The sequence below is a fragment of the Budorcas taxicolor genome, chromosome 1, assembly GCF_023091745.1.
Source record: "Budorcas taxicolor isolate Tak-1 chromosome 1, Takin1.1, whole genome shotgun sequence".
NCBI lineage: Eukaryota > Metazoa > Chordata > Mammalia > Artiodactyla > Bovidae > Budorcas > Budorcas taxicolor.
This window is the reverse complement of record NC_068910.1, coordinates 130661662-130683411: the sequence shown is the minus strand read 5'-3', so window position 1 is coordinate 130683411 and position 21750 is coordinate 130661662. Positions and strand designations below refer to the sequence as shown.

At 37.5% G+C, this 21750-nt stretch overlaps 1 protein-coding gene across 1 annotated transcript in view; it reads left to right on the top strand.

Moving 5' to 3' along the window:
• Positions 1-21750, top strand: part of HCLS1 (hematopoietic cell-specific Lyn substrate 1) — a 33212-nt gene that overhangs the window by 6258 nt on the left and 5204 nt on the right. Inside the window, exons 4-6 of the mRNA XM_052640045.1 lie at positions 4344-4473; positions 6622-6732; positions 8566-8620. Of these exons, the coding sequence (XP_052496005.1) occupies positions 4344-4473; positions 6622-6732; positions 8566-8620 (296 nt within the window). The remainder of the gene's footprint in view (positions 1-4343; positions 4474-6621; positions 6733-8565; positions 8621-21750) is intronic.

Sequence of the window (21750 nt, the reverse complement as noted above, 5' to 3'; positions counted from 1 at the left end):
CCTCTTTACGAGGCTGGATATGAACACTGATCTGCTTCTTGTCACTATAGCTTAATTTTTCCTGTCCCAGAATTTCATGTAAATGGAGTAATACATAATGTATTTTTTGTGTCTGTCTTCTTTCACTCAGCATAATTTTTTTGAGATCTATTCATGGCCTTGTGTGTATCAGTCTTTTGTTCCTTTTGAAGGTCAGGTAGAAATAAATAAAGCTGTCAAGTAAAACTGTCATGAACATTGGGTCCAAATCTTTTTCTTTACCTATATGTTTACTTCTACCTATAGTAGAATTCCTGAGTCATATAAAAAGTCTGTTTTAGTTTTTTAAGAAACTGCTTTCTGAAAGAAATGTTTTTTCACTCCTACCAATAATGGATGAGTTTTAATTGTTCAACGTCTTTGTCTACACTTAGTATTGTTAGTATTTTTAATCATTTTTGTAAGTGTGTATTGATTTTAACTTGTATTTTTCTGCTGGTTAATTTTATTGAACATCTTTTCACGTGCCATTCATGTATTTTCATTTGTCTTCGTTTTGAAGTGTCTATTCAAATCTTTTTCTCATTTTTAAAGTGGGTTATTTGTATTCTTTTGAGTTTTAAGAGTTCTTTAAATATTCTAGATAAAAGTCTTTTGTGACATGTATGTTTTATAAATATTTTCTGCCAGACTATAACTTGCCTTTTCACTCTATTAATAGCTTCTTTTAAAGATAAAAATATGTTAATTCTGATGAAGTCTAATTTTATAAAAAAATTTTATGGTCAGTGCCTGTGTGTCTAGGGAATTTTTGCCTACCTCAAATTGTGAAGATTTTTTTTCCTATGTCTTTTTCTAAAAGCCTTATAGTTTTAGCTTTTACATTTAAGTCTACAATTTACTTCAATTTTGTTTTTGTGTACAGTGTGAGGCAAAGATTGAAGTTCATTTTATTTCCATTTGGAGAGTTCATTATTCCCACATCATTAAAAGACTATTCTTTCTTCATTGATTTACCTAGCATCTTTGACCATATATGTGAAGGTCCATTTCTAAACTATTTTATTGATTTATGTCTGCTCTGACCCATACCATACTGCACTGAATGTTGTAACATTATTGTACTGTACCTTTTATTGTAGCAATGAAATCAGGTAGTCCTTCAACTTTGTGCTCCTTTAAAAAACAACTTTTTATTAACCCAGAACTTTACATTTCCACACACATTTTAGAATTAGCTAGTTGATTCCTACAAAAATACCTGTTGGTATTTTGACTGGAATTGCATTGAATCTATAGACCATCGATTTGGAGAGAACTTACATCTTAACGCTGGAAGAGGAAGTGGCAACCCACTCCAGTATTTTTGCCTAGAGAATCCCATGGACAGAGGAGCTTGGCGGGCTACAGTCCATGGGGTCCCAAAAAGTCGGACACAACTGAGCGACTAATATTTTTATTTATTTTTATTACATCGTAATGATCTCAAGTTTTCCAAGCCATGAATATGGGCTATGTTTCCATTTACTTAGATCTTCTTTAATCTTTTCAGAAATGTTTTTCAGTGTTCAGGTCTTGCACATATTTAATTAAAGTTATTCTAAAATATTTAGTGTTATTTCATGTGATGGTAAGTAGAATTTATTTTTAACTTTAAATTCTCAAATGTCTGTGGCTAGTATGTAGAAATAAAATTGCTTTTGATTGTAATCTTGTTTGCATCTTGCTACACTGGCACCTTGCTAAATGTACTGAATAGTTCTAGTAGCAAACTGATGTAGATTCTTTAGAATTTTCTTTGTCTATGATCATTGTTTGTAAATAAAATCTTATAGTCTGAGTCACTAATTTTTGTGCTTTTACTTTTATCATAAAAACCACAAAAAAATTCTGTTCCTTCTCTTAGCTCATCTTTGAGGTCCTGGTTACTATAAACTATATTGCTTTATCAATTCCAAGGCAAGACTTTAAATAGGCTTCTGAGAGTTAATGTGTCAAGTTTCTTAGGTATGCCAATTAGGACATTGAAATATAACTTTTAGTTTCCTCTCTATATCTTGCATCTGATCACTATTATCTTAATTATCTTTGTATTGTCAGAGTCTAACGGTACTTCACACTAAAAAAATTTATAAATATTTAATTAATATTTATTTAATAATGGAATAATATAACACATTTATAGTAGCTTCAGCTATAGTCTAAAGAATTTGGTAAAAAGTTGTTCTTTGCTAGCCCCAACATTTTCATTCAAATTTTATTATCTGTTGTCATGATTCTCTGATTAGCCTCACCACCAACTATTAAGGGGATATTCCTGAATCTCATTTTCTAATCCCTTTAAAAACTTGTTTCAACTGTAGTACAGTTATGATTCATACAACAGTGACTGGATTTATTAAAACTTTGCATATTTTCCCCCATTTGAAAGTAATGTCTAGTCACATTTTCTTCATTCTTCATCTGAATACTTTGGTTGGGAAATAGATCATTTACCTGTTCTTGGCACCAGTAACTTTTTTGGACACAGGTAGTTCTAAAGTGTTGGTGTTGTTAAACTAGCAACACAGGATCTCTGCCTTCCCGGCTGCCAGAAGGTTTAGAGCAGGCACAGGAACAGAGGGTTCTTCCAGCTCTTAGCTTAATTTCATCTGGGTCAAAGCCAATTTTCTAAAATTAACTTTGACTAAAGCTGAGATGGCTTTAAAAAAAGACTTCTGGTGGCCTTACACTACAAGGCCACAGGATGGATCTATTCTTCCATGAAAGAGGAGGATTTTGTCTATGAGATGGCCACTCTAACTGTAACCAATATGTCTGATTTATATGAGCTAATAAATTTCCAGGAAAATTGCCATCTCAGTTCTCCAAACCTCCATTTCTCGCTGCAGGAAATTAAGTTTTTTATTTAGGATTCTCTTGCCCAACTGTTTCTAAGAATCCCCAGTGGTCATTATATGTGTCTAAGTATCAGTCCTGATTGTCACTTATTGGAGCTGGAGTTGGTGCTTGTGCTGAGCTATCACTTCATATCCTCAGGCCAAACAAATACCCGTAGATCTTCTGTGTACTGTGCTGTGCTTATTCGCTTCAGTCATGTCCGACTCTTTGTGACCCTATGGACTGTGGCCCACCAGGTTCCTCTGTCCATGGGATTCTCTAGGCAAGAATACTGGAGTGGGTTGCCATTTCCTTCTCCCAGGGATCTTCCCAACCCAGGGATCAAACTTGCATTTCTTATGTCTCCTTCATTGATAGACAAATTCTTTACCACTAGCACCACCATGGAGAAGGCAATGGCACCCCACTCCAGTACTCTTGCCTGGAAAATCCCATGGAGGGTGGAGCCTGGTAGGCTGCAGTCCATGGGGTCGCTAAGGGTCGGACATGACTGAGCGACTTCACTTTCACATTTCACTTTCATGCATTGGAGATGGAAATGGCAACCCACTCCAGTGTTCTTGGCCTGGAGAATCCCAGGGACGGGGGAGCCTGGTGGGCTGCCGTCTGTGGGGTCACACAGAGTCGGACACGACTGAAGCGACTTAGCAGCAGCAGCAGCAGCACCACCACCACCATGGTAAAGATGAAAGTGAAGTAAAGGGGAGAATGCCTCCTTTCAGTGTTATGTTCTCTTAAGGATAGAGGTGTCCCAGATAAAGGTTATTAATTTTTAGTTCTCTTGGGAATAAGCAGATTTAGCGGCAGTGTGAAGGGCATTCATTTTTGACAAGGAGAGACATAAAATACTTTATGTGTAGATAAATTCCTCAATGATGTATTTTTCCTACTCAGTGTCTTTAATGACTTCCTCATGTGCCATTAAAAAGTAATGTGCAATTTACTTAACTATTCCCCAATTTTCTCCACATAAAATGTTTCTTGGTTCTTATTATTAAATACAATGTTTCAGTGAATATCATTAGACACTACGCTTTGCCACAGTTAAAATTATTTCCTCCGGATAGACTTCTAGAATGTGTGGGTAAAGGGTATATGAATCTTTTTGTGCTTCTTGAGGTAGAACACCTAATTGTTAGACAGCAAATCCATTCAGAGAGGAAAATAACTCTTCAATTATTGGCCTCTAACATTCAGAAACATGAGTCTAAATATCAGAAGGTTATTTAGTGAACAAAATGACAGACTAGAGGATACTATTGGTTTATGAAGAGTTCATATCAGGGTACATATGCTGGCCACACTAATCCCTTACTCCCAGACCCAGCGCAGGTTATTTGGGACTTGTTTGGGACTATTGCTAAAAATGAACATAACACACTGCAAAATTACTATTTTTCTGGCAAGGAGGGTTCATTGACTACTCTGTGTTAGACAAATCTTTGTGATGTGTTTGCTTCTAGCATCCACCTGCTGAGGAACAAAGTATCAGAGGAGCATGATATTCTCAAGAAGAAAGAGATGGAGTCAGGGCCCAAAGCATCTCATGGCTATGGAGGTCGGTTTGGAGTGGAAAAAGATCGAATGGACAAGGTGAATTGAAAGGGGGTATTTGCTTTAAAAAAAAAAAAAAAAAGATAAATCGATTCATTTGTTGATTTTATGGTTAAAACTTACTCAAAAGTAAAACATCCATTTGGTTTTAAAGTTGAATGTCCACGGACTTCCCTGGTGATCCAGTGGTTAAGATGCCAAGTTCCCAATACAGGGGGCCTGAGTTTGATCCCTAGTCAGGGAACTAGATCCCACATGCCACAGCTAAAGATCCTGCATACCATGACTAATACCTGGTACAGACAAATAAAATAAGTATTAAAATAGAATGTTCACATATTATTTGTATCATTTTTCCCGATTTCAACACACAATATATAGATGGCAGAAAATGGGAGCCAAGAATTTAGAACTGGCCTAGTGTAGGCTCAGCTACACTGTAATTCCTAGACTGAATAGACACAGAACACACATAGAGAAGGGGAAAACAGGTTTTAAAGTCATTTACAGCTTTAAAATGTATGTGTATTATGTCTTTGCTGCAACTTCTTTTACTGTTTACTGTATATTTAGTGGGGTTTTTTTTATACATTCGTTGACTCATTGCAAAAGACTCTGATGCTGGGAGGGATTGGGGGCAGGAGAAGAAGGGGACGACAGAGGATGAGATGGCTGGATGGCATCACCGACTCGATGGACGTGAGTTTGAGTGAACTCCAGGAGTTGGTGATGGACAGGGTGGCCTGGAGTGCTGCAGTTCATGGGGTTGCAAAGAGTTGGACACGAACTGAACTGAACTGACACATCACTTATGATTTGCACATAGGTGTGAAAAATATTGATGGGGTTTTATCTATTAGATGCCCTTGAATATAATATTATCTTTCCTTTATCCACTAGATACTATGAAAGTATGATACAAGAAAGCTTGTATGGTGAATCATATTTTTCCATTGATTTTCCTAACCTCAAAAATAGAGATGTATTCCTATAATTAAAAAATGTTTAATCTCCACAGAGAAAAAACAATTCAATGAAAACCTTTAGTCCACCCTCAAGAAGTGTTTTGTTTGATCATTGTGTAAAATGCAGTCCAGACATTGTATTCTCCTACAGAATTCCTAGGAAAAAGAAATGTAGATAAGCAGTCATTCATTCTTGAATTCAGCAAGCAAAGTTGACCTACTCAGACCCAAAAATACTGCAAAGTGAGCTCCCAGGAGCTCATATAGGGCAGTGCTTCACATCACTCTCTGTATTTATGTCAGCATGGAATTGGAAATGCAGGAGGAAGAGGAAGCTTTCTAATTTCTTCTTAGTTGAGACTCTGTAAGGTATCACTGTTTGGTTTGAATACTGTTGTGGTTTTCCATTTCATTCTCTGGGGAATCTTCCCAACCCAGGGATTTAACCTGGGTCTCCTGCATTGCAGGCAGATTCTTTAGCATCTGAGCCACCCGGGAAGCCCATTTGGTTTGAAGTATTATTCAATTCCAAGGTTATTAAAGCATCCATATCAAAACATTGAAAGGGACATACCTTTCAAAACCAAGTAGAAAATGGTAGGAGGAAGAAGTGGAAGAGGATGTTTAAAAAATTAAATTTTATGTCATGACTATTCATGGTATTGTCTACCAGCCCCATTTGGTATAAAGAGTTAGTCACTTAATATCAGGGCTCATGTGGCACTTTGGAACTCTGATGGTCTTACAGGAACAAAGATCCGAAACAAAAGCACCTGGTTGTGTTAGAGAAATATTCAGTCCTGGCTATGGCGTCTTGTCAGTCCCCTTAGGTCTCTCCTCAGTAACTACCCTCATTCCTATTTTGATACACAAAGCCCTTGTTTCACCCTCTTTTGTTTCCGGTTTAAACACCACTTTGTCTATGCAGTCTCTATCCTTCTGGTTCCCAACCCATCTTATGGGAGTTTCCTAAAGGATGGATTCCTAGTGGTATTGAAGAATCAGGATGTGCAAGGCTCCAGAAAAAGTAACCTTGCTCTCCCATTACATGTTCCTTGGCACTACTGTCAGATTATCAGTATAGTATATATCAACATAGGTTATCAGTATGACCCAGAATGAAATTTCTTAATTATTACATCCTGTCCTATCTCTGCATCATTTTATTTTTCCTTTGGTCATTTTTTATCTACTTACTCATTCCCATCTTGATTTTTCTCAGAGTGCCGTGGGCCATGAGTATGTTGCTGAGGTGGAGAAGCACTCTTCTCAGACTGATGCTGCCAGAGGCTTTGGGGGTAAATATGGAGTTGAGAAGGACAGGGCAGACAAGGTAAGTGACAACACTCTCTCCCTGGGCCATCCAACTCAGATCATGTGGGACTTACCAACAATACCTTGAATGTAGCCTGTGCTTCTCCTGTGGAAAGATGGGGCTGTGGTCTCAAGGAGGGTCCATCATGAGAATGGTTCCCACACAACTACATCAGCAAGTTCTTTGGTGCCACTGTTGGAGGCCACATCCTGAGCTGAAAGCTGTTCATTTAAAAGAGATGAAGACTCTCAAACTCTGAATAAGGAATCCCTAAGCCATTGGTTTTATCAATCCTGTGTGCATGAAGAGAAAAGTGGAAATTCCAAAGCTCCTCCTTTGGCCTAATAGCAAAATCTTATAAATATTTATGCCTTTCAGGAAAACAGAAATATCAGCTGAAATATTATTACAATGGTAGCAAATACTCAAGTAAAACAACTAATTAAGGTTACAATACTTTTAGCATGTAAATGTTACTTTTCACAGCATTTAGCACCAACTTGCTACAGTCCAGGTGTTTTTAAGGACGTCTTTGTACAAAGAATTCTTTGCACAAAGAGTAGTTTTGTATAAGTACAGATGACTAATACAGATCTGTATAAGTACAGATGACAGAGTGGTCAGGAGAGTAAGACTGATAACTCATTCATGTTCTCGTTTTCATATCTTAGTAGATCAGTTTCTTTGAGCTCATTTTTTATGGTGCAAAATAGTATCTCTGCCCTGCAGCAGCACACAGAAAGGCTATCTTCACTGCTACCTGAGCTTTTAAATTTTTTTTAACTTGGAGTTGTTAATAAGTGGGCCTGAATCCTTAAAGTTAAGTGTTAGAATGTTATTTGAATTGTAGGTAGTTAAAAAAAAAAAACAAAAAAAAAAAAACAGAAAAATTAAAAACATACTGTAAGGTAAAGGAGAACCATAGAGGATAATGTTTAAAAGCAGTAATGGAAATATGGAGCTTGTAATGTTCTTCTCTAATCAGGGTGGAATTTCCCTTCCATCTTGGCCCCCTTCCTGCCTTTGACTACTTTTTCATTGTTATTTCTTTCATCTTCTGCCTCACCAGCCACAAACTGAATTCCATTAACAGCCAGTGTGTCTTGTAAATCAAGAAAAAATACATACTAATAGCTTTTAAAATGCAAAATATAGACTTGCTTAGAGACTCATGATTACTAAGCCATATGGGGACACAGCTATGTTAGGTATTCGCCAAGATATCCAGTCCCAAAGCAGCTAGGATCCAGATTCTGCTGGCTGCCTCTTATCCAACAAAATCCACATCTCTGGGTTTGAGCTGCTGTGTAAGAAAAGAGAAGTGTCGTGTAATCAGCCAGTATAGGATGATATCTCTTAACATGTGCACAGTACTTTATAGTTCACAAGGCACTTTTCTAGTTATTGTCTCATTTTAGTTTAGTAAGAGTTAGGAAGAAAAACACTGACTTAATGAGTGAACTACATTCTCTATATCTTTCCCATTTAGTCCTCACAATATCCCAAATATACTGGAATCATTAAGTTGAGTTAGTAAGACAGATATACCTATTTTTATTTCATGTTTGAAGAACCTGAGGTTCAGGAATATTAAAAAAGTTACAAACCTTTAAAAAGGGAGGTGAGGTTAGGATTTGGACCTAGATCTGTGTGCAGAGTCCATGGTCATTGCCCTGTAGCACGCTGCCTTTACACCAGCTGTCAGGGTACTATTTGTTTCTACACTGGACTCCCATACTCAGCTTTGAACCCCTACAACTAACTCCTGGGCTGAGTTAGGTGTTAGGGTATGTGAGGGAAGGGGAAACATTGACTCTGACTCTAACTGATTCTCTCTCCTTTTCTCTGTAGTCAGCAGTTGGTTTTGATTACAAAGGAGAAGTGGAGAAACACACATCTCAGAAAGGCAAGGACCCTGCACTTCAACCTGACTGCTCAGATTTCAGCTCCCAACAACCATCAACTCCCTTTAGTTCCATGACCCAGTTCCCCACTATTTTATTTATTTTGAAATCCAAGCCTGTGCTTGCTTCTTTCTCCTTTATTGCTTTATTGTCCTTTGGCCATGCCATGTGATATGCATGACCTTAATTCCTGGACCCAGGATTGAACCGTGCCCCCTGTTGTAGAAACATGGAGTCTTACCCACTGGACTGCCAGTGAAGTCCCTCCTTCATCACTTGCTACATCATTGGTCAATTTTTTAGTCCCCTTTCCCCTTTAATGGATTAAAAATAAGATATTATACTCCTTCATTTTAAGAAGTTACTCCTAACTATTAATGTGTATCTGTGACTTAAAATTAGTCACTATTTCTTCATGAGTAATGCAAGAAACCTAGAATAATTTAATTACATTTCTTCTACATTCTAAAGTCTTTGTAAAAACTGGATAATTGTAATCCAGTATATTGGTTCTATCTGTTTGTTTTTAAACCCCCCAAAATTAATCATTATTATTACTAGGTGAATGCTTATTTAAACTGACCAAGTGTGTTTATCAACTTCCTAGCTTATCATTGTTTATTATAGTTCATTGTTTCCTCCTTGCTTCCTCTATTTCCTTCTTGCAAGAGTATATCCTTTGATAATTCTTTCAGTGACAGCTTATGAAAGAACTCTCAGGCTTTGTCTGAAAAAAAATTTTATTTTGATCCATTCTTCATTGTTATTTTCCCTTCATCATGTTGAAGATACGATTCCATCATCTCTGGCATTTCTCTTGGGTTTGTCTAATCAACATTCTTTTGTAGGTAATATGTCTCGTCTCTTAAATTTTTATTTTATTTTATTTTTTGGTCTCATGAAAAATTTTCCCTTTGTCTCTGATATCCTGAAATATAATCAGTCTATGTCCAAGTATTAGATCTATTTTTATTATTCTACATGAGACTTACTGCTCCTCTTCAACCTGAGAGATAACTTTCAATATGACATTTTCTCTTTGGGTAGTGCCTCTCCTCTCTTCTCTTTTATTCTTTCTTCAGGAACTCAGGTGTGTATTAGAACTTTTCATTCTCTTCTCTCTCATACATGCTAAAAAAAAAAACTTTATATTTTTAAATCAGTTTTCGATTTATGACAAAATTGAGAGAAAAGTACATGGATTTCTAATACACTTCTGCCCCTACTCATGCATAGCCTCCCCTGTTATCATCATTACTGATCAGAATGGTTTTTTTTTTTTTAAGTCAAGGATGATTCTAAGTTGATATATCAAAATCACTCAAATTCCATGGTTTACTTTAAGGTTCATTCTTGATGGTGTACATTCTATGAGTTTGGACAAAAGTATAGTGACGTATATCTATCATTATATTGTCATGCAAAGTATTTTCAGTGCCCTAAAAGTCCTCTGTGCTCTGCCTGTTCATTTCCCTCACTCCTCACTCCACTGATACTCTCTCCATAGTTTTGCCTTCTACAGGATATTATATGGTTGAAATCACATACCATGTAGCATTTCTAGATTGGATTCTTTCACTAAGTAATATGCATTTAAGTTTCCTCCATGTCTTTTCATAGTTTGATAGCTAATTTCTTTTTAGTCCTGAATATTATTCCTTTATTTGGATGGACCACAGTTTTTTTTACCCATTTACCTACTGAAACACATCTTAATTGCTTCCAAGTTTTGGTAATTATGAATAAACCTGCTAAAAACTTCTGTATCTACACAGGTTTTTGTGTAGATACACATTTTCCACTCTTTAGGATACATACCAAAAAGTACAAACACTGGATCCTATGACAAGAGTATGTTAAATTTTGTAAGAAACTGCCAAACTGTGGACTTAGTAGATACAAGCCTATTCAGATCATCTGTTTCTGTTTGTGAAAGTTTTGGCAGATGCAGCATTCAAGGAACTGGTCCATTTTATGTAGGTTATCAAATTTGTGGGTATAAAGTTGTTCATAGTATTATTTTATTATTGTTTTAGTTTCCTTGGAATCTGTTGTGATGTAGCCTCTTTCATTTCTGGTATGAGTAATTTATGTTCTCTCTTTTTTTCTTAGTTAGCCTGACTAGAGGCTTATCTATATTATTGATCTTTTCAAGTAAGCTTTAGGTTTTCTTGATTTTCTCTATTGGCTTCTAGTTTTTAATTTCACTGATTTTTTCTCTAATTCTTGTTTCTTTTTTCTGCTTACTTTTGGTTTAATTTGTTCTTCTTTTTCTAGTTTCCTAAGGTGGAAAATTAAATTACTGATTTTCAGAACTTTTTTATTTTCTAATGTATGTATTATTGCCCTGAGCACTGCTTTCACTGAATTCAAAATATTTTGATAAGTAATGTTCTTTAAAAAAAATTTTTTTAGTATATTTATTTTAATTGAAGGCTAATAACTTTACAATATTTTGGTGGTTTTTGCCATACAATAACATCAATCAGCCATGGGTGTACATGTGTCCCCCATCCTGAACCCCCTCCCACCTCCCTCCCCATCCCATCCCTCTGGGTTGTCCCAGTGCACCAGCTTTGAGTGCCCTGTTTTGAGGATCGAACTTGCACTGGTGATCTATTTCACATATGGTAATATACATGTTTCAACGCTGTTCTCTCAATTCATCCCACCCTCGCCTTCCTCCAGAGTCCAAAAGTCTGTTCTTTATATCTGTGTCTCTTTTGCTGTCTTGCATATAGGGTCATTGTTACCATCTTTCTAAATTCCATATATATTTGTTAATATGCTGTATTGGTATTTTTCTTTCTGACTTACTCCTCGCTGTATAATAGGCTCCAGTTTCATCCACCTTGTTAGAACTGATTCAAATAAATTCTTGTAATAGCTGAGTAATACTCCATTGTGTATATGTACCACAGCTTTCTTATCCATTCATCTGCTGATGGACATCTAGGTTGCTTCCATGTCCTAGCTATTGTAAACAGTGCTGCAATGAACATTGGGGTACATGTGTCTCTTTCAATTCTGGTTTCTTCAGTGTGTATGCCCAGTAGTGGGATTGCTGGGTTGTATGGCAGTTCTATTTTCAGTTTTTTAAGGAATCTCCACTGTTTTCCATCATGGCTGTACTAGTTTGCATTCTCACCAGCAGCGTAAGAGGGTTCCCTTTTCTTGACACCCTCTCTAGCATCTATTGTTTGTAGACTTTTTGATAGCAGCCATTCTGACCAGCCTGAGATGGTACCTCATTTTGGTTTTGATTTGCATTTCTTGATAATGAGCGATGTTGAGCATCTTTTCATGTGTTTGTTAGCCATCTGTATGTCTTCTTTGGAGAAATGTCTGTTTAGTTTTTTGGCCCATTTTTTGATTGGGTTGTTTGTTTTTCTGATATTGAGCTGCATGAACTCTTTCTATATTCTTGAGATTAATTCTTTGTCAGTTGCTTCTTTTGCTATTATTTTCTCCTACTCTGAAGGCTGTCTTTTCACTTTGCTTATAGTTTCCTTCATTGTGCAAAAACTTTTAAGTTTGATTAGGTCCAATTTGTCTATTTTTGCTTTTATTTCCATTACTCTGGGAGGTAGGTCATACAGGATCTTGCTGTGATTTATGTCAGAGAATCTTTTGCTTATGTTTCCCTCTAGGAGTTTTACAGTTTCTGGTCTTACATTTAGATCTTTAATCAATTTTGAGTTTATTTTTGGGTATGGTGTTAGAAAGTGTTCTAGTTTCATTCTTTTACAGGTGGTTGACCAGTTTTCCCAGCACCACTTGTTAAAGAGATTGTCTTTTCTCCATTGTATATTTTTGCCTCCTTTGTCAAAGATAAGGTGCTCACAGGTGCATGGATTTATCTCTCGGCTTTCTATTTTGTTCCACTGATCTATATGTTTGTCTTTGTATCAGTATTAATGACTTGTCTTGATGACTGAAGTCAGGCAGGTTGATTCCTCCAGTTCCATTCTTCTTTCTCAAGACTGCTTTGGCTATTCGAGGATTTTTGTATTTCCATACAAATTGTGAAATTATTTGTTCTAGTCCTGTGAAAAATACCGCTGGTAGCTTGATAGGGATTGCATTGAATCTATAGATTGCTTTGGGTAGTAAACTTATTTTCACTATATTGATTCTTCCAATCCATGAACATAGTATATTTCTCCATTTGCGTCATCTTTTTTTAATCAGTGTTTTATATATATAGGTCTTTTGTTTCTTTAAGTTAAGTCACATCAGTCGTGTCCGACTCTGTGTGACCCCATAGACAGAAGCCCACCAGTCTCCTCTGTCCTTGGGATTCTGCAGGCAAGAACACTGGAGTGGGTTGCCATTTCCTTCTCCAATGCATGAAAGTGAAAAGTAAAAGTGAAGTCGCTCAGTCGTGTCCAACTCTTAGCGACCCCATGGACTGTAGCCTACAAGGCTCCTCCATCCATGGGATTTTCCAGGTAAGAGTACTGGAGTGGGGTGCCATTGCCTTAGGTAGATTTATTCCAGGGTATTTTATTCTTTTCATTGCAATGGTGAATGGAATTGTTTCCTTAATTTCTCTTTCTGTTTTCTCATTGTTCGTGAGTGTATAGGAATGCAAGGGATTTCTGTGTATTTTTATATCCTGCAACTTTACTGTATTCATTGATTAGCTCTAGTAATTTTCTGGTGGTGTCTTTAGGGTTTTCTATGTAGACGATCATGTCCTCTGCAAACAGTGAGAGTTTTACTTCTTCTTTTCCAATCTGGATTCCTTTTATTTCTTTTTCTTCTCTGATTGCTATGGCTAAAATTTTCAAAACTACTTTGAATAGTAGTGGTGAGAATGGGCACCCTTGTCTTGTTCCTGACTTTAGGGGAAATGCTTTCAATTTTTCACCATTGAGGATAATGTTTGCTGTGGGTTTATCATATATGGCTTTTATTATGTTGAGGTATGTGCTTTCTATGCCTGCTTTCTGGAGAGATTTTATCATAAATGGGTGTTGAATTTTGTCAAAGGCTTTCTCTGCATCTATTGAGATAATCATATGATTTTTATCCTTCAATCTGTTAATGTAGTATATCACATTGATTGATTTGTGAATGTTGATGAATCCTTGCATCCCTGGGATAAAGCCCACTTGGTCATGATGTATGATCTTCTTAATATGTTGTTGCATTCTGTTTGCTAGAATTTTGTTGAGGATTTTTGCATCTATTTTCATCAGCAATATTGGCCTGTAGTTTTCTTTTTTTGTGGCATTTTTGTCTGGTTTTGGCATTAGGGTGATGGTGGCCCCATAGAGTGAGTTTGGAAGTTTATCTTCCTCTGCAATTTTCTGGAAGTGTTTAAGTAGGATAAGTGTTAGCTCTTCTCTAAATTTTTGATAGAATTTGCCTCTGAAGCCATCTGGTCCTGGGCTTTTGTTTGCTGGAAATTTTTAATTATGGTTTCTATTTCTGTGGTGTGATGGGTCTGTTAAGATTTTTTATGTCTTCCTGGTTCAGTTTTGGAAGGTTATACTTTTCTAAGAATTTGTCCATTTCTTCCACATTGTCCATTTTATTGGCATATAGTTGCTGATAGTAGTCTCTTATGATCCTTTGTACTTCTGTGTTGTCTGTTGTGATTTCTCCATTTTCATTTCTAATTTTGTTGATTTGATTCTTCTCCCTTTTTTTCTTGATGAGTCTGGTTTGTCTATTTTATATATCTTCTCAAAGAACCAGCTTTTAGTTTTGTTGATTTTTGCTATAGTCTCCTTTGTTTCTTTTTCATTTATTTCTGACCTAATTTTTAAGATTTCTTTCCTTCTACTAACCCTTGGGTTCTTCATTTCTTCTTTTTAGTTGCTTTAGGTGTAAGGTTAGGTTATTTATTTGGTTTTTCTCTTGTTTCTTGAGGTAAGCTTGTAATGCTACGAACCTTCCCCTTAGCACTGCTTTTATTGACTCCCATAGGTTTTGGGTTGTCATGTTTTCATTTGTTTCTATGCGTATTTTGATTTCTTTTTTGATTTCTTCCATGATTTATTGGTTATTCAGAAGCGTGTTATTTAGCCTCCATATGTTTGTGTTTTTAATAGTTTTTTCCTGTAGTTGACTCTAATCTTACTGCATTGTGATCAGAAAAGATGCTTGAAGTTATTTCAATTTTTAAAAATTTGCTAAAGCTAGATTTATGACCCAGGATGTGATCTATCCTGGAAAATGTTCCATGTGCACTGGAGAAAAAGGTGAAATTCATTGTTTTGGAGTGAAATATCCTATAGATATCAATTAGGTCTAAATGGTCCATTGTATTATGTAAAGTTTGTGTTTCCTTGCTAATCTTCTTTTTTGGTTGATCTATCCATAGGTGTGACTGGGATATTAAAGTTTCCCACGATTATTATGTTACTGTTAATTTCCCCTTCATACTTGCTGGCATTTGTCTTTTGTACTGAGGTGCTCCTATGTTGGGGCCATATATATTTATAATTGTTTTATCTTCTTCTTGGATTGATCCTTTATAGTGTCCTTCTTTGTCTCTTTTCATGGCCTTTATTTCAAAGTCTATTTTATCTGATATGAGTATTGCTACTCCTGCTTTCTTTTGGTCTCCATTTGTATGAAATATCTTTTTCCAGACCTTTACTTTCAGTTCATTTGTGTCCCTTGGTTTGAGGTGGGTCTCTTGTAGACAGCATATATAGGGGTCTTGTTTTTGTATCCGTTCAGCCAGTCTTTGTCTTTTGGTTGGGGCATTCAACCCATTTACATTTAAGGTAATTATTGATAAGTATGATCCCATTGCCATTTACTTTGTTGTTTTGGGTTCAAGTTTGTAAACCTTTTCTGTGTTTCCTGTGTAGAGAAGATCCTTTAGCATTTGTTGAAGAGCTGGTTGGTGGTGCTGAATTCTTTCAGCTTTTGCTTGCCTGTAAAGCTTTTGATTTCTCCTTCATATTTGAGTGAGATCCTTGCTGGGTATAGTAATCTGGGTTGTATGTTTTTCTCTTTCATCACTTTAAGATGTCCTGCCATTCCCTTCTGGCCTGAAGAGTTTCTATTGAAAGATCAGCGGTTATCTTTATGGGGATCCCCTTGTGTGTTATTTGTTGCTTTTCCCTTGCTGCTTTTAATGTTTGATCATCGTGTTTGATCTTCATTAGTTTGATTAATATGTGTCTTGGGCTGTTTTGCCTTGGTTTATCCTGCTCTCATTGTGTTTGATCTTCATTAGTTTGATTAATATGTGTCTTGGGCTGTTTTGCCTTGGGTTTATCCTGCTTGGGACTCTCTGGGTTTCTTGGACTTGGGTGGATATTTCCTCCCCCATTTTAGGGAAGTTTTCAACTATTATCTCAAGTATTTTTTCATACCCTTTCTTTTTGTCTTCTTCTGGGACTCTTATGATTTGAATGTTGGGGTGTTTAACATGGTCCCAGAGGTCTCTGAGGTTGTCCTCATTTCTTTTAATTCTTTTTTCTTTTTTCCTCTCTGCTTCACTTATTTCCACCATCCTATCTTCCACCTCACTTATTCTATCTTCTGTCTCACTTATTCTACTCTTGGTTCCCTCCAGAGTGCTTTTGATCTCAGTTATTGCATTATTCATTATTGATTGACTCTTCTTTATTTCTTCTAGGTCCTTGTTAAACATTTCTTGCATCTTCTCAATTCTTGTCTCTAATCTATTTATCTGTAACTCCATTTTGTTTTCAAGATTTTGGATCATCTTTACTATCATTAGTCTGAATTCTTTTTCAGATAGACTCCCTATCTCCTCCTCTTTTGTTTGTTTGGTGGTCATTTTTCATGTTCCTTTACCTGCTGAATATTTCTCTGCCTTTTCATTTTGTTTAGATTGCTCTGTTTGGGGGTGCCCTTTCTGTAGGCTAGAAGTTTGTGGTTCCTCTTTATTGTGGAGGTTGCTCCCTGTGGGTGGGGTTGGACTAGTGGCTTGTCAAGATTTCCTGGTTAGGGGAGCTTGCATCTGTGTTCTGGTGGGTGGAGCTGGATTTCTTCTCTCTGGAGTGCAATGAAGTGTCCAGTAGTGCACTTTGGGGTGTCTGTGGGTTTGGTATGGCTTTGGATAGCTTTTCTTTAAATGGTCAGTGCTGCAGTCCTGCTTTGCTGGAGAAGTAGCATGATATGTCTTGCTCTGGAACTTGTTGGCTCTTGGGTGGAGCTTGGTTCCAGTGTAGGTGTGGAGGCTTTTGGATGAGCTCTTGTCTTAATGTTCCCTGGAATCAGGAGTTCTCTGATGTTCTCAAGTTTTGGATTTAAGCCTCCTGCCTCTGGCTTTCAGTCTTATTCTTACAGTAGCTTCAAGACTTCTCCATCCATAAGCACCAATGATAAAACATCTAGGTTAATGGTGAAACAATTCTCCACAGCGGGGGACACCCAGAGAGTTTCACAGAGTTGCATAGAGAAGAGAAGAAGGAGGAGGGAGATAGAGGTGACCAGGAGGAGAAGAGGGAGAGTCAAAACGGGAGAGAGCAATCTAGCCAGTAATCAATTCTGTATGTGCTCCCCACAGTTTGGAACACCCAGAGAGATTCACAGAGTTACATAGAGAAGAGAAGAGAGAGGAAGGAGATAGACATGACCAGAAAGAGAAGAGGGAGGAGTCAAAAGGGGAGAGGCAATCTAGCCAGTAATCAGTGCCCTATGTGTTCTCCACAGCCTGGAACACCCAGAGAGATTCACAGAGTTAAGCAGAGAAGAGAAGAGGGAGGGAGGAGATAGAGGTGACCTGGGAGAGAAAAGGGAGGGTCAAAAGGGGAGAGAGCAATCAAGCCAGTTAATCACACCCCTAAGTGAAAATGGATACTACTGAAGATTGGATTCTTAAAGGTACAAAATTGATAACAAATACCAAAAAGCAAAGATTAAAAATCTAGAGTAAAGGTTAGACTCTCAAAAATACAATATTAAAAATACAGAACAAAATCAATCACAAAAATTACAAAAAATATATATATGAAATTTGCTTTTAAATAGGGTCTTTTTTTGCAAGGCAATAATCGGTTATAAGGAGAAGGCAATGGCACACCACTCCAGTACTCTTGCCTGGAAAATCCCATGGACAGAGGAGCCTGGTGGGCTGCAGTCTGTGGGGTCGCTAAGAGTCGGACCCAACTGAGCGACTTCACTTTCACTTTTCACTTTCATGCATTGGAGAAGGAAATGGCAACCCACTCCAGTGTTCTTGCCTGGAGAATCCCAGGGATGGGGGAGCCTGGTGGGCTGCCATCGATGGGGTCGCACAGAGTCAGACGTCTATGACTGAGGCGACTTAGCAGAAGCAGCAGTAGGTTATAAAAATGAAAATTAAAGGAGTAATAAAGAACTTAAATTAAAAACAATTAAAAAGTGATAATAGTAAAAATATATCTAAGAATTTGTCTGGAGCTGTTGTGGGCAGTGTGGGGTCAGTTCAGTTTCATATAGTTCCTTGTTTCTGCTTGTACTTGTTCTCAAGGTCTATAGGCCCCCTCCAATGCTTAATCAGTGTTAACAACAGGGTTTTACCTGTTGTACCTGTCACTTCTGGAGCAGTTCCCTCTTCTTTGTTTATGTTGGCTTCCTCTGTTTGCAAGTCTCTTTAGTGTCTAATTTCCGCCCCAAGACAAGGGGGCGAAGGTGGTCACTTATTTAGGCTCACTTGTTCAGCTGTGTTGTGGGGAGGGAGGAACACTGAAAACAAATATTGCTGGCATGTGTGGGAAGTGCTCACAGTGCTTCCGGCTCTGGGGCCACCCTGGGTTTGCCCCAGCTCACAGCAGCGTGTGCTTTCCAGGTCCACACTGCTCAGGCTGCAGGGTGCTTTGCAGGACACTGTCCAGAGCAGGCCCTGGGTTTTGTGCACTTCCCAGGTCTAAGTTGCTTGGGTTCAGGTTCTCGGGTATGCCGCAAGGGCACAGATTCAGTTGAGCATGTGTTTTGTGCCCTTCCCCGGTCCGAGCAGCTCAGGTGACCAGGTGCTTGGCAAGCACAGTGTCCAACGGGGACCGTACATCTTAATTACATCCCTGGTCCTGGGTGCTCAGCTTCCTGGGTGTGCTGTGAGAGCACTGTCTCAGGTGTGCTGTGTGTCTCCTCTGGGGAGCTGATCTCAGGCTGCGACCCTCCTGGCAGATGTCAATCATCCAGGAAGCCATGGTTAGCAACTGGAAGCCTGCTCACAGTTCGGTGGATGATGCTGGTCTTTGGGGCCGAGATTGGAGCAGCCCCTTGCCTTCTGGCTCTGGTTGTCGCACAACTGCCTCTCTGCCTCTGGCGGGGGTGGGGAGGGGTCTGTATGCAGCCAGCTATCTCTCCTTTGGTATTTGCTCAATCCTTAGCTCAGTGAGTGGGCCAGGCTGCTAGTTGGAACCTTTTGCAGGAAAGTTCTCTCTCTCTTTTTTTTCCCTCTCTGGCAATCCCACAGTTTGAGTTGCTATCTCACTTTAGCTCCTTCAGATTGCCCTCAGGGTATTCAGGCCCAGACCTTACCCTAAGGACCGATGATGCCACCGGTACCTCCCTGTCCAGCGCCCGCTTGCTGGTGGCAGATGTGAGTGTCTGGGCTACTTCTCTGCTGGCAGGGTTAGGCACCTATGCTGTGGGTTGTTTTTTTTTTTTTTTCCTCCCAGTTATGTTGCCCTCTGAGATTCGAAAACTCCCCACAGACTTGCCTGTGAGAGGGTTCCCTACTGTTTGGAAACGTCTCCTCCTTCACTACTCCCTGCCCAGGACAGGTCTCCATCCCTAACGCTTTTGTCTCTCTTTTTGCCTTTTATATTTTGTCTTACCTCCTTTTGAAGAGAATGCCTTTCTGGGTGCCTGGTGACCTCCACCAGCATTCAAAAGTTGTTTTGTGGAAGTTGCTCAGCATTCAAATGATCTTTTGATGAATTTGTGGGGGGAAAGTGGTCTCCCTACCCTATTCCTCTGCCATCTTGGGACTGCCCCCCACACACCCCAAGTTGTGTTCTTGATGTCTTCTAATTTCTGTTCTCTACTTTCATCTCTTTATCTTGCTATGTTGCATTCTGGGTAATTCCCTTGGATCTATGTTAAGTTCTCTAACTCTTCCTTCAGCTGTATTTAACTATTATTCAAGCCATCCACTAATTTTTCAACTTTATTTCATTTATTTTTCATTTGTACTAGTTCCCTTTGATTCTATTGCAAATCTGCTGATTTCTTTTCCTTAATCTCTTATTGCTTTCATTATATTTTCCCCTTCTTAAGCGCTTTAATTATTTTTAAAATACTCATTTTATAGTTTCTTTCATATTGTTATACTATTTGCAACTCTTGGGGATGCCAGTTCTTCTGTTCAACTAATCTATTTTCCATCATGGTTATTTATTTCTTTGATAGTTTATAATTTATTAAATTTTGCAAATTTATTTCAGTGGGGAGAAAGGGATATTTGTTTTATGTGCCCTGGATTGAGAATATTTCCCATCAGAGAAATTCTGCCTTTATTTCTGGCTGAGTTCCAGGGTCTTAATAGTAAAGACCATGTTCTCTTTACAATTATTGTTTTCCATTATGAATTTGATTTTGTAAATAGATATAGGTCTAGTCAGTCTTCTGATTTTTTTCTTATTATGGTAATGTATGCTTTTCAAGGACATTTTCCATTTTATCTATATTTTCAAATATATTGGTATAAATTCATTTATAGTATTCCCTTATTTTTTTTTCAACCTCTGTAAGATCTATAAGTGACATGTTCACTTTTACTACTGATATTATTAATTTGTAGTTTTTCTTTTTAATTATTTTGCTGGAGGTTCTTTAATATTATTTATTATTAATTTCAAAGAAGTATCTTTACTTTGCTCATTTTCTCCATTGTTTACTTGTTTTTAAAATTTTATTGAATTCTGCTTTTCAGTATTTTTTTTTCTTTCATTTTAATGTGGGTTTAGTTTGTTCTTTCTTGTTAAGGTAGAAATGTAGAAAATTGATTTTAAACCTTTGCTTACTTCATGGGTACTTAAAACTATATATGTGTGTGTGCTAAGTCACTTCAGTCGTGTCTGACTCTATGCAATCCTATGGGCCATACCCTGCCAGGCTCCTCTGCCTTCAGGATTCTCCAGGCAAGAACACTGGAGTGGGTTGTCTTGCCCTTCTCCAGGGGATCTTCCCGGCCTAGGGATTGAATGTCTCTTATGTCTCCTGCATTGGCAGGCAGGTTCTTTGCCACCAGTGCCACCTGGGAAACACCCTGTTTTTGCTACATTCCACAATGTTATATATACTTTAATTTTTTATTCAGTTCAAAATATTCATTTTCTTTTCATTTCTTCTTTGCTCCATGAATCATTTAAAAGTGTAATTGCTCATTTTCCAGGTATTTGGGAAATTTTCTTATTTTATTGTTATGAACTTCTAGTTTAATTCTATTATAATTAGAGGATATAATATCTCATATTCCAATCTTTTGAAATGTACTGAAACTTTTTATGTGAACAAGTATATGGTCTATCTTGGTGGATAGTATATGTGCATAGAAAAACTGTATATCATGAAGTTTGGGGATGCAATATTCTACAGATGTCAATTAGGTCTTGTTGATAATGTGGTTTGGGACTTCTCTAATAGATCCTTTTTGTCTAAATTTTTTATTAATAATGAGAAAAGAGTGTTAAAATTTTTTACTATGGTCATAGATTTGTCTCTTTCTCTTTCTGCTTTGTTTCATGAATTTTGATTCTGATAATTTTGATTCATCATATTTAATCCTGATGAAGGACAAATTACCCTTTTATCATTGTGTGAAGTCTCTTATCATGCATTTTGTCTTGAAGTCCACTTTGTCTCATATTCATGTCATCTTTCTGATGCTTACTCTTCCTGTGGTATATATTTTCCTATATCAGTATTCAATTATTTTTTCAGCTTAGAATTTCTGTATAATATAAGTAGTATGAAACTGGATATTTGTATCTCACGCATTCAGGTGCAGGCTCGGAGCTTACAAATCTCATTGGTAAAATCTTCTCCAAATGCTAAAAAACTAGAATTCCTCTTACCATTTCCCTGGACAAGTAGTAGATTTTTTCTAGAATTCTTTTATAGAAGTGGACAGAGCCTTACTTTCTTGCTCCAGCTACCTGTTCTTGTATAGAAACTAGAACCTCAGACCCTACATCCTATCCTGGGA